A 13948-nucleotide genomic window follows, 5' to 3' on the forward strand; every position below is an offset into this window, starting at 1 on the left:
AAAAAACACAATGTAGGGTGGGGACTTAGTTCAATACATCGGTTTATAATAGGATAGAGGCAGAACTGAATGCAAGCTTGAAGATGATTGTAAGAAAGGGGCGGGTTTAAGTGGACAAAATAACATCTGGTGAAATCTGATGTATCAATGGAAAGCTGAATCATGAATTTTTGTTTTAAAAAAGACAAACATAAATAAATTGTTCACAAAAAAATCAATGAGATGCATTTAGAAAATGGGTGAATGTCCTTTTCACGTCAACTTTAAAGAGCATGGAAAACAGATCACATCAACTCCACATTTCAAAAAACATTTTCTCCTCAGTCTTTAGTCATAAACCTGCTAATGATGCCGACTGCTGGTTGTATGAATTGGTATACCTGTAACATAGCTTAACACTCTCGTAGTAGTTAAGGATATGGATATGAGACCTAAGACTTACAGCCTTGCATGGCCTATGCTCATTTTTTAATTCTCTAATTTTTATGGTCTCAATTTCTTTACTGTCCTGTAATCTAAATGTGGTGTACACTTGTGAAGAGGGTGTTTCCTGCCAGCACTGTGCCGCTGGGAAAAAATAAAGCAGATGGCTCTCCAGAGTCTCTTTACTCTCGTATCTGACCACTAGAACCAATTATCTCCAAGTCTGAGAACCAAGCCATTTCTTAAACGCATTGGTGGTCTTAGATTCAGACTCAATGTTACAGATGTAGAAACCATTGATCAAAGCACAACAGTGATCCATTTCTTCTACATGACCATAAAGCTAGATCATCAAATGATCACTGACTTACCAGATCAATACGGCTGCAATCTTGCTCCTGTAAAAAAAAAATGGACTGAAATACCATATTTCATTAGTTGTGTGAATGTTTAAACAGAAGAGAACTGTTTAAAAAGAGGTGCATGTTTGAGTTTATTTCAACAACTAGTGGTCTGACTCGTCCGTTTGTGTTAAATAACATTCATACAGTAAACAAAATTAATCAAAATAATGAAAAGAGCAAAAGATCCACCATGTTGTATGTTTTTAACCACCATAGTCATGCTAGAAAGTTGCATGAGATGAAAGTACAACTAATATTATTAGGTTGGAGAACGGGTAGTTATCTATAGAACAATAGAGAGAGAACACCCATTAATATTAGCATCATTTCACTAACAGTGAAATTGCACTCTATACTATGGAGCGGCATGCTGACTCTGAATACTTTTTAAATTGATTTTCATATAGAACTCCCGCGGGGGCCAATTCCATTTTCATACGAGCTTGTGGGGCACTCTATTCACTCAATTAATCGCATAATATGATCAATTTCCACACCAAGAGATGTCGCACACCAGCATGTTCTTTAAGAACAGCTTAGTGTTTTAGCCATTTTATAGCACAATTCAAGCTCTGTTTCATAGTGTAAAAACAGAAAACATGGCGGGAAAAAATGTACAGAGAAATAGCGGCATTTTTGCTTCATCTAATCCCCTGAACCACAGGAGATATAAGAGTAATACTGTAATTTTACAGGTACGCCCAGAGCTGGTGATAAACAATACCACAGAACCCTCTCATTGTCTTTAAGAGTGAATGCAAAAAAAATAGGATTCCTTTAATTACAATAACAACAGGAATATCTTGGGAATCCCCAATAGCTATTCTGTTATTGACAGTGTACAAATATCACAAGATCAATTAATTTATACCAAAATTGGGCTGCATGATAAATCGCATGCAATATTTAATACGCATCTTGTCAGTAAAGCACGGGACACACCAAGCCGAAGATCGGCCATCTGCCATAGTCGGACTGATGGCGAGCAATGGTCAGGCTAGTTTGTTTGCTGTGACCCACTCGTCGGCTCTCATCTGGCTCACACTGGGGGCAGTTTGCCCGATTCAACAGGTTGAATTGATGTTGGGGACGTCAGCGAGAGTGAGAGCTCTGATGAGGGGATGTTCAGTTTAGCGAAAGAGTCAGTGCAGAGAGTTAAAGCAAAAGTGATGAAAACAAGCATATGAATGAAGGCGGTAAAGACAAAAGGCTGTTTAAATGTTACGTGATCTTTCCCATTAATTCTAATACATGAATGTTTTCATAACAACATGAGCCGGTTAAAATTATTAAAGTTATTAACCTTACTGATGTTCAAAAAGGTAAGCAAGCGCTGCTTTGTTTACATTTCGTATATCTGCATTTCGGTTTCTTCTTTTGTATGATGAACATATATCTGCTGATATGAACAGCTTGTTCCTCTCAGGCATGCTCAGAACGCACACTGGCTGTAGTCTGTGCAGTGTGTTCCACTGCAGCTTTTGGTCCGACTCTGCTGACGTGAGGCAACAACACCGTCGGCTTTCGTCGCGTTAGTTCTTTGAAGTCAGCTTGGTGTGTCCCTTCACCTGCGCGCTTCCACATGGAGCAGAATTAACTACACAGAGCCATTGTTCAGGTGATGGAGATTTACCGCTGATTAAAGAACCAGGTTTACTGAAAAGATGCACATTAAATATTGGATGTGATTTATTGTGCAGACCTATTATATCTCTTTTAATTTATATTCAGGCTTTCCTTGTCCAGATGCCAAATGCACTAATTGTGTCATTGTATTCTTAATGGACAACAATAAGTGTACAAAAATGTTTAATAAAATAAAATACTTTTAAATTACTTATTTTTTATACATTACAATATGTACTACCTGTCAAAAGTTTGTGGTCTTTAATAATTTTAATGATTTGAATTTTATTGTGTTGAAAGAATTATCTCTTATACTTACAAAGGATTGATCAATTTGATCAAAAGTAAAGTAAAAATAAGAATAATTTAGAATTTCAACTGACTTTTCAATTTGAATATGTATTTTATTTGTGTGATGGCAAAGCTAAATATTTCTTAATATTATCAAGATGGTTATCGTTGTGATGCTAACTATTCTGGGGGCAAGCTCATTTTTTTCAGGGTTCTTCAGTGAATAGACAGTTCAAAATAACATCTGAAACTCACAGTATGATTTGAGACATTAGTCATGAGACCCAGAGCTGTTAATATTTGGAAGCAGTGAACACTCTCACACTTACATGAGAAAAGTTAACATGAACTTGTTGACAACTCAAATTAACTATGATTCATATGGATAAGTCACTGAAAGGACCCTTCATTGACTTTGATTGTTTTTGTATTTATCTAATTATGTTTTCTATCCCTTAATAATACCCTTCACAGAAAACTATCTGCATTTTTAAGCTTTCATTAAGCTTTCATTATTTAGTAAGTTTTGAGGCCATGGTGAATTCAGGTTTTACTGTACATTTAGGCAAAAGCTGATACACACACACTTTCAATGCACTCATTTACAACCAAATCCCACAGAAATACCCTCAGAGAGGATGTTATGGCATTCTAATCAAACCACTACACACACACACACACACACACACACTACGTACAATTCCAGGGTATAAGTCTATTAATGCTTCACTGTTAGCATTCATTGGGAGATTTGGAGAAATCCATTCATTATAACACTTAACACCTCGAAGGACTATGTCCACTGAGATCAGCACGGCACGCAATTTATCACCAGGAGCGTCAATGAAGCTAGACACATACACACAAACACTGCTTTAAGCCAACCTACAATAACAAAGACCTGAGAGCCAAGAGCTGGCGTACTAATGGATATCAGCACAGCAAATTGCTCTCCCTCTCAGAAGACAATCCAACAATCCTGAATACAAAAAATGCAAAAGGGAAGAGACAGTACAGCCTTTTTTGAGACTATCAGAGGTTGGGGGCCAGCTATAAAAAAAAAAAAAAAAATGGTCCCGTAGATTTTAGCAACAGCCCTGGAGGTGCAGCATCCAAGCGGCAGGTGTTACAGTGATGTAATTCATGAGCTAAATTACACCACGCTAAATTACAGTTTAACTGATATCACACGCTCACTCTAACAAGCCTATATCATCAAGGGATTTCACTGAAGATAAACTGATGAACAAGCCATGGTTCACTGCAACTGTCAGTCACAAAAAAACCTGCCAAAGACAACAAGAGAGGCACTAATTAACAAAGGCTTCTCCGTGGTATGTGGTTATTCTAGAAAAGTGACATCATATTGTGACCACTTGTGAAGTACTTGGCTCATGTTAAAGCTTTTTAATATGGAGTCCTAATGCATTCTTATTTAAATTCTTAATAAATTAAATTTACATATCTGACACAATCTTGCTAAAAAAAGTGCTTCAAACCTAGCAGTGGTAATCTTTTGACTGAAAAAAAGATTCATTCAGTGGCCCATTCTGCAGGTTGGTGGAGAAAAGTTCAGTATGTCTTTATGTCATGAATGAGTCATTGGATCATTCAAGGGTTTCTCACACTGACAGTGATTGGTAGTGACACAGTAACCAGAGGTTATTAATTTTCAAAGAGAGTTACAGGGGTGGCATGAGTCAGTTTATGCAAAAGAGCAGCAACAGATCTGACGACTATCGGTGGGAGCCCAGCAAGTGATCCAGCACCTGAAACAGTTGGATACTGGGAAAATGGGAATGACTACCACCTATACAGTGTGTGAATCTGTGATTTAATGCAAATGTTTATTTAAAAGTTGTTCTCAAGCAAAACATGCCTCATTATGCTTGTTTCAGTCTAAATAAAAGCAACATCAGAATAACAGCCTATAGAGTTTCAATTATATATTGCCATAATTGATTTTTACAGCGTTCTTAATTCTGATAAACTGCCTCTGTCTGTCAGCAAATATTCAAATGAGATGATTCATTCATTCATTGCATTCAAGAACAACATATCCCATTTCATTTATGAAAGAGATGTTCCTTTAACAAGTCCAACCACTAGTTGCTAGACTTGATAGTTCAAAGGATGCACTAAAGCACTATTTGATTGTTCGGTAGATTAAGGTAGGTAAGCAGTCAAGATCTTCAAATTGGATTTGAGAAAGGTTCGTTAACGAAATCACCACTTTTAACAACACACAAATTCTGCCCACAAGTGCACCTTAAAAGTAGCCTATATGGAACTAAGATTTGTAGCATTTTGGTTATATATTTAACAGTCACTTCAAATTGCATTTTTGAATTGCTATTGTTCAACTTCCTTGGTGTGTGGTGCTTTGGTATTATCAAAATTCAGCATTAAAAATAATTTTAAAATAATAATAATAATAACTTTGTAAAATCATCATTCACAACAGATTTGTTTGACACCATGTTTCACATCGACATAACTTTCAAAAGTCACAACTCGGTTTTTATCTATATTCAAATTGTTTTGAATCCGAATTTCCCTATGTGTAAACCAGTCTGGTGTAAACACTTTTCGCTTGAAAGTGTTCATTTGGACCTGCATTTCATCACCCTTAAGCCAATTACCCGACTACCTTAAAATCAGTCTATCTAAAATAATGCTAGACACTTTATGACCATTTTAGTTTTTAGTGAAAACTCTAGTAGCTTTGAAAATGTGACGTTACTTATAAAATTGTAATTTTGTAGGAGCAACGGGGAATTTACAGTAGTTTGTTTTTCGGCTGACTAGCATATCAGCTAGCCTCGCTTTGACTCAACCTGCATTGTGTAAACAAAAGGGAGGTCTCTGGAGACGGATGAAGACTAACCGTAATTTAGATCCAAGGAACGCTCTGCCATCCAACGATTTCCCACTAGATTCGTTCCATTTCTGGCACACATCGATGGTGCTTGTTTGTGGTAGTTGCGCTTTCTAAATGGGTTAATATGTAGCGCTCTACCCCCACCTGCCGTCGCGTGAGAAGTAACAGTCTCTAAGATATATCAGCACATCACAAGACTTTGGCAGCTGATGTTCAAGTTCAAAGACGCACTTGAGATGCTGGAACTACATACATCCACCAATGTGTTTAGGATTGACATCTGCACAAATTCCCCGTAATGCCACCTTCATTTTGATTATCTCAAGAAAATACTCTGCTTCATGTACTATAAATGAATCACTTTTAAGTAAATCATTAATAGGCATATTAAAACAACAACAACAACAACAAAATAAATACATAAATAAATAATTAAAAATCTCGTGTGTTTGAGTATGCTTCATGTACTTCTTCGTGCACTTATGTAGGCTATAGGCTATTATATAGCCTATATATTGGATATTATAGAAATGCATAGAAATACATACAAAACCAGTAGCTAATTTGTATATTTCTCTCACGTAAATTAGGATACACATGTTTATGTAAATGCAAAAAAGTTGCTTTTTGTCTAAAATTACTATCAGATACAATCCATCTTAGTACACGCTAGATCTCCTCCAGAGCACCTCGAGAACCGCTTGCAAGAATTCGCATGAGACTAAGATAACAAGTGCAAACAGAGAGACTTTGCACTGTTAATAAAAGGTAAGCTTAATCTATCAAAAGGAATGTTTTCTCCAAAGGGACGTGCTCAAACTGCAAAACAGCACACAACAAATCCGCCCCACTCCTCGTACGCCCCCCTCATTCAGATAGACCCCTTCAGTGCAGTCTTGTCTTAGAGCAAGTCTATTTTCTCACACTTCTCATTTTCATGCTCACAATCACGCGCCCATACCTTGACTGCGACCGACGAGCAATCCGAGGAAACAGAGGACGGTCCGAATCATTTTGAGCAGGTCCTGATGGACAACGGCCAGTGCTCGAAGTGAGTTGAACGGACGCTGGACGCTGGACGCTGGTTCTCCCTCTCCGCGCGTCAGTCGCTGGCGCGCACGAGCTCGCTCACTACTCACTCGCTCCCTGTCTGCCACAGACGGGATCTGTTGAGGAGCTGCAAGCAGCTGCCTCAATGCAGTACTCCTTCAAATGCGCCGAACCAGCCCAACCTATCAGCAGCAGTGCATCGAGGCAGGTAGAAACCAATGCCCATCATCAGTTCAGTCATAGGTACTGATTTTTGAGCAGCCGCGCATATGCTGTGGGCTCCTGAAGTCTGAAACCACATTAAAATCAGTAGTCCACCCCCCACCCTTACACACACGCAGGCGTTTCAACTTGATATGAATTCTTGTTATGATTTAGGAAAATAAAAAAAAGAAAAGTGTTGTTTCACGTGCGTTTCCCCCAAAAATGCACTTAAAACAATAGCACGCGTGTTTTTAGTGCTACTTAGGAGTCGCTGTCCGTTAGTCAAGTGCTGAAATGTCACATTGGAATGGTTAGTAATTGTAATAGGCATACACGCTCGTTTATTGAAATATTAACCTAATGGTACACCTCAATGTCACATTTTTAAAAATATAACACCTCTTTTATAATGAGAAAGTATGATGTGGAACTTTAAGTGATTCTACCATCAAGGAATGGTGCATTGCATTGCATTTCTCAATTTCATAATTTCTCTTATTATTATTATTATTATTATTATTATTTACTTATTGCATCAGTGCATATATTTACATGACATCTTGCATTGTTTGGAAATTTACCTTTATTTCACCTTGCCATAATGCGTGCTCCCTGCAGAGAAGATGAGATTCTGGAGAGAGGCTTAGTGTATGTTGAGGTCAAGCACGGCTATGGTTCTGTTTACAGTCAGCTTATAGATGTGTGTTTATCTAAGGAGATGTGGAAAGCATGCTGTCATGCAAAAAAGCTGTTGCTTTAACACAGAGAGGAAGAGAGTTATGGCAATGAGCCATTTCATACAAACATGGAAATCGTAGCATTTATATGAGCGCAAATTTTCAAATCGATTTTTGAAGGCCCATTTAAAATATATAGTTAGTAGAGTCCAATAAAAATGTCAAGATCTACTGTAAGTACAAGCTCAGCTACAAGTCCCAGAAGATGAAACACTTAGAATTTCTTAGAATACTTAGTGAAAGACTTTAGCAAAAATAAAAGGCACTGAGTGCAAACAATCACCTTGTACTTTGATAACAAAGGCTTATTCATGGAGTTCCCAGACTGCAAGGTTTGCAGCTCAGTCTGAACTTTTGACGTAATAATGTCTGAAAAATGTCTTCAAGGTTGACGTTCTGTTCAGTAAACTGAATAGCCATGTTTTTAAGATGTAAACATTTAATGTCTCTCAAGCTAATTTGTTGGGGTCCTTGTCATTCCGTTTCATGTACGTTTCCTGATCTATTTAGAAGAATGAAAAAAAAAGAATATGTTAAAAAGAAAATAATTCAAGTAGCAATTTCAAATGGTGACTTAAAAGATAAAATGTGTTCCTAATTCATGGCTGCATGGTCCACTTTTATCAGACCCACTTATGTTGATCTCTGAAATAAATTACATGAATTCTTATGAGGCTCTTTTTGTTTTTGTTTTTTTTTTGCAATCCTTCTAAATAACAATATACACCATGACAACAATTCCAATTATCTATGAACATATTTTGAATGCCTTTTTCATTCCTGAAGGACTGACTGAAATGGACAGAGCCAAATATATATTTGGATGTAATAGATTCAACAGTTGTTTTTCAAATGAAGTTATTATGCTTATTATGCTTAAAAGCTCCATGATGAAGAGAAAACCTCTCAATTTCAAGCTCCTCTGCCCCTGACAGACACAACACTTTGTAACTCTCCAGATAAAATCATTAATGATTATAAGTGGAATGAATAGTTTGTCACAGTCAAATGCTCAGCATTCAAAAGGGGCTTTAAACAGGATGCTGAAACACACAGACAGTGTAGATATGAGATTAATGACTCCTGGAGAATGAAGGCTGCGACTGAGGCTTCCTGCATATCACAGACTAGTTTGGTGCATGTTCTATACCTATGCCTGTCTAAAGCATAAAATCATGAAACGGAATACAGGCCATAGAAACTTACTACATATTGAACTATAATGGTCCAAAACACAGAGGTGTAAATCAGAACGTTGATTTAAGATCAAATGTACTTTAAAGGGTTAGTTAAACCAAAAATAGAATATATAATTAATGATCTCACCCTCATGTCGTTCCAAACTTGTAAGACCTCCGTTCATCTTCGGAACACAGTTTAAGATATTTTAGATTTAGTCCGAGAGCTTTCTGTCCCTCCATTGAAGCTGTGTGTATGGTATACTGTCCATGTCCAGAAAGGTAAGAAAAACATCATCAAAGTAGTCCATGTGACATCAGAGCGCCAGTTAGAATTTGCTGAAGCATCGAAAATACATTTTAATCCAAAAATAACTGTTGTGAGCGCTTTCACAACACTGCAGTGACGCTGCGGTTATCTTTGTTATTGGGCGCACCAGAAAACACGTCAGCAGTGTCATATGTCAGCAGCATCGTGAATGCTGAATGCTGAATAAAGTTGTAATTTTTGTTATTTTTGGACCAAAATGTATGGACATGGACATGGACAGTGCACCGTACATACATTTTCAATGGAGGGACAGAAAGCTCTCGGACTAAATCTAAAATATCTTAAACTGTGTTCCGAAGATAAACGGAGGTCTTACGGATTTGGAACGACAATAGGGTGAGTCATTGATGACATCATTTTCATTTTTGGGTGAACTAACCCTTTAAGGTCAACCCAGAAATGTGCTGTCACATTTTATGATGTAGGCGGTGAGAGAGGAAAAGTTACAAAGCCACTACATACTATGAATCATCAATGTATTTTTACATGAATTTTCATTTAACTTGTACAGTATTACTTATGGTAATATTTCATAAATGTAAAATTTAATAAAAAAGTATAAATATATACAAATAAAATAAAAAATTATGTTTAATACAAATATAAATTATAATAATAGATATAATACAAATGTACTTCATGTCCCAAATTTATAAAATCTTAGTCTTGTATCAAAACAAATTTTGAACCACTGAATTACAAAATTCTAAATTCTAAATTCTAAAATTCTAAAAATCTAATTTTTGCAACCAAACACACACACACAAACACACACACATACATAAATACATACACACACACACACACACCCTCTGATGCACATTTCACAGCCCTCAAAACCACTTGAAATTGTTTCTATAAAGGTTTGGGAACAAAAACAAAACAAAATAACTCAAATGATTCTCCATCTGGCCCTCTCCCGGGGGGGGGGGGGAGTGGTGCAGTCAGCATTTCCCGATGAGCAGTGTCCTCCATCTCCAGGTCGTCCGTCTCAGGGTTTCTTGCAGTTAGTGCGAGGTTTGGCGGGGGCCTGGATGGGGTAGGCATCCTGCCTGCAATCAGCTCCATAATGGAGGCTGCTGCATGGGAGCTGGGGCAGCCGTAGGGGGCCACCCACTGCGTCAAGCAGGCTGAGGGGCTGCACCTGGGATAGAAGCAGAAGGTTTCCTTTGGCGAAGGATGTGTTTAATAACTTTTGTCTGCTTCTGTGCCACCGAGAACTGCTGGGCGAAGCTCTTGACAGTGTTAACATGCACATCGCATCACCCAGAGATTTTGCGATTACCATCGTCGTTCGAAGAGCGAGGTCCTTCGCAGCACGCAGTTCATGTAGAACTGCATGGTCATGACAACCCTCGTGCAGGTCTTTCAGGCCTTTGGCCTGATGGACTTGCAGTAACACCATGGCTTGGAGGACAGAAGCCGCCTCCCCACAAGCTCTGTAAGCACTGCCAGTTAAGCCTGACGAATCCTTACAGGCCCTCTGGGGAGACACAGTTGCATGGCCACCGACAGCTTCACCGAGGGAATGCCTGTGTACCCCAAAGTGGCTCCACCATCAAGGGTTGCGAGAGTGGAGGAGCTACATGATTTGTTTCGGGCAGTAAAAGGGTGTCTTTCATGTCCTTTTGAGCTCCTCCGGGAAGAATGGCACTGGAGGGGGTGTTGAGAACCAGCGTGACCTCCACCAAGGATTCCACATGGGCCCAGGAAAGCATAGCCATCATCTCTGGGTCTGGCTCAGACAATGCTGTCACACCCAAAAGGGGCAACGCAGCCGATCTAGCAATTGATATCTGGTCCTGAGGGGGTAAAACAAAGGAAACATTCCTCTGGCCGCTCCACTGACTGTGGAGTGCTTGAGGAATGATGAACTCCCTCTGGAGAAGCCATCACCGTGATCCTAAAATCACCTCTGACTTCACCGGATGTAGCGCTGCCCGATTGAAGAGATGAAAACTGGATCATGACAGAGGCAGAGGGACCCCATTTGACGTAACGGAGTCTTTCATGCAACTCCGAGACAGTCACGTCCCCACAAATAGAACATGCAAGATCCACGAACGCTTGCTCAACGTGCTCAACACCCAGACATTTGTGACAGTGATTGTGACCATCCCGAGGCACCAGATAGTAACTGTACCCAGAGACACACAGGTGATAAGTCATCTTTAAAAAGATGCGATCACCAGTATTGCACTTTTAGAGAAATGCACTTTGTGCTAAAGCATGCAGGGGAGCTGGCCTCCACACTTTGCTCAAAGTTAATTGTGTTCTCGCCGTGCAACCGTGACCACCGCTGCCATGCCGTAAAGCCCGCACTTTCTGCTTTGCATCACTGAAGTAGAGTGCAGTAGTGATGCACAACCGCTTGGCTCCAAAGCGAAAGGATGAATGAGGTGCACCTGGTGCTTCCTATACCCACACTGTGATCAGGCAGCTGGATGGAATAATTGCATGTCAATGTGCATTGGCTCGTTTAGTTTACACTCAAAGTGGATTGGTCTCTCTGCTGAGATTCCAATTCGTCGGTCATGTTGTTCGCTGAAAACATGAATAGATGACCAAGTTTCATGGAAATATCTTCACAGTCTATAATGCTTTAAGTTAATTATTATGGGTTTATTCTGAGTGGCGGTTTCTCTCTGCAGATCACCAGTGTTGTGGGATGTGAAAAACATCTGAATTAAATAATGGAATTTAGCATTAACGTGTAATCATTGTTTTGTGACTGGGTATGATGCATAAACCCAAGTAATAATAATAATAATAATTATAATTATAATTATAATAATAATTATAATAAATATAACATTATAGACATTGTTTCAGAGTGTATATTACACTGAACAGGGCTGGGATTCCCGATAACGATTGATCTTAGAGCTTAAGAGCATTTTCTAAGAGTAATTTTGTGAACATTTGTTATTGCTTCACGTGCGTTTCCCAAAAATGCACTTAACACTGTCACATGTAGCCAAGCTGTAAGTGCTACTTAGGAGTCGCTATCCATTTATCAAGTGCTGAAATGTCACCTTATACAAACACGATTCCTAAAAGGTGGGACACTGTACAAATTTTTAGTAAAAAGGAATGGAATAATTTACAAATTTCATTAACTTATATTTTATTCACAATAGAATATAGATAACACATCAAATGTTGAAAGTGAGACATTTTGAAATGTCATGCCAAATATTGGCTCATTTTGGATTTCATGAGAGCTACACATTCCACTGAACTTGAGCAACTTGTCTCGGCAGTCCCCAGATGTTTGCAGACTGTTCTAAAAAGAAGAGGGGATGCCACACAGTGTTAAACATGGCCTTGTCCCAACTTTTTTGAGATGTGTTGATGCCATGAAATGTAAACATTTTCAATTTTCTAAGTTTAAACATTTGATATGTGTTATATTCTGAATAGAATATTGAAATGTGAAACTTCCTCATCATTGCATTCTGTTTTTATTCACAATTTGTATAGTGTCCCAACTTTTTTTGGAATCGGGTTTGTAGAATGGCTTGTAATTGAAGTAAGCTACACACTCGTTTATTTAAATGTTAACAATGCTAATGCTAACAAATGCTAATATAATATAATATAATATAATATAATATAATATAATATAATATAATATAATATAATATAATATAATATAATATAATATAATATAATATAATACTTATAAGTATATGTGTATACTTTATTTCCAAAGATGGCGTTACGTCGGTAAGTCATTGACAGTTTTTTTTTGTTTTTTTTTTAGTTTATCCTTATTTTTCCCTGTCTTTAAAGCATGTTTCCTGTATTACTTCTGTCATTTAATTTAGATGTGTATTTTTTCTTTTTAGTTTTCTGCACTTTTTAATTATTTCATTTATAAATTAAAATGTAACTATAATCACATGAATAAAGCACTTGAATAAAGTTAATGGTGTAATCTGCCGATTGTCCTGCAGGTGACCGCATAAATCTGTCTTCTTATGATGCACTTAGGTCTTTATAATTACTCCAGAGCACTCGTAGATCTACAATGATTTTCAAGTACTACTTAAGTTACAATGCTTTTGGGTAACACACAATGATATTAAGTCGCACGATCATTTTTATGAACTTCATAGGCTAACAAAGCTTATCGAGATCTGGTCACACATTCTGTCAAACTAAAAACAGAAAAATATATGATTCAAATTTAAAGACGTTTGAGAAAGAAATGATTAACCTTTTGTGAGTGTGTTGACATTCTGAGCAGTTAAATGGCTAATGGCAGTTAAATGTTGGAGATGAATGGAGACTGCTGGGTTCTGGTTCTAACTATCAGCAATATAAACTCCTGGTGTCGGTCAGGAAGCAACGAATGAGGAGACTGGAGAATCTTTCCGAAAAAAAAAAAAAAAAAAAAAAAAAACTTACCTTATTATAAGAACAAATAGATCCATTTTGCCAAATGAAAAAGTCACCTATTAATCAAGAATACTAACATATTCAGTATCATCTTTAAATAAAAGATAAATGAAGGTGCAAAGGATGTGCAATACTCAAGCGAGCTCTTATCACATTATCGTCCTTCACACCTGCCGCGATCTCAAAACTCTGGCCAGTTGATAACACCTCAATCGACCTCCCACTCCGATTAAACCATAACATTTGTCCAGTTCATGAGCTAAGGTGAATGTCAGAAGACACCGGTTTCCTTTCTCCAAATGTTGATAGTCATTGGAGAAAGACTCTCTCAGCTCAACGATAATCTTCTATATCAGGAAAGAAAATCTGAGTTAGGGTTTACCTGAATTTCCTTGGCAGTGGCATCCAGGATTTCTTGC

At 37.9% G+C, this 13948-nt stretch overlaps 1 protein-coding gene across 4 annotated transcripts in view; it reads right to left on the reverse strand.

Moving 5' to 3' along the window:
• LOC128019989 (neural cell adhesion molecule 2-like) overlaps positions 1-6928 on the reverse strand; it is a 199490-nt gene extending 192562 nt beyond the window's left edge. For 2 of the 4 annotated variants that reach the window (XM_052606471.1, XM_052606470.1), the window contains exon 1: positions 5632-5745. In XM_052606471.1, coding sequence (XP_052462431.1) covers positions 5632-5704 — 73 coding nt within the window. In that variant the 5' untranslated portion in view covers positions 5705-5745. Of the gene's footprint in view, positions 1-5631; positions 5750-6586 lie in introns of those variants that run through there. The other 2 variants (XM_052606472.1, XM_052606473.1) reach the window with 2 other exon arrangements.
• Between the last annotated feature and the right edge of the window lie 7020 nt (positions 6929-13948).

This window comes from Carassius gibelio, chromosome A9 (genome assembly GCF_023724105.1).
Source record: "Carassius gibelio isolate Cgi1373 ecotype wild population from Czech Republic chromosome A9, carGib1.2-hapl.c, whole genome shotgun sequence".
Taxonomy (NCBI): Eukaryota; Metazoa; Chordata; class Actinopteri; order Cypriniformes; family Cyprinidae; genus Carassius; species Carassius gibelio.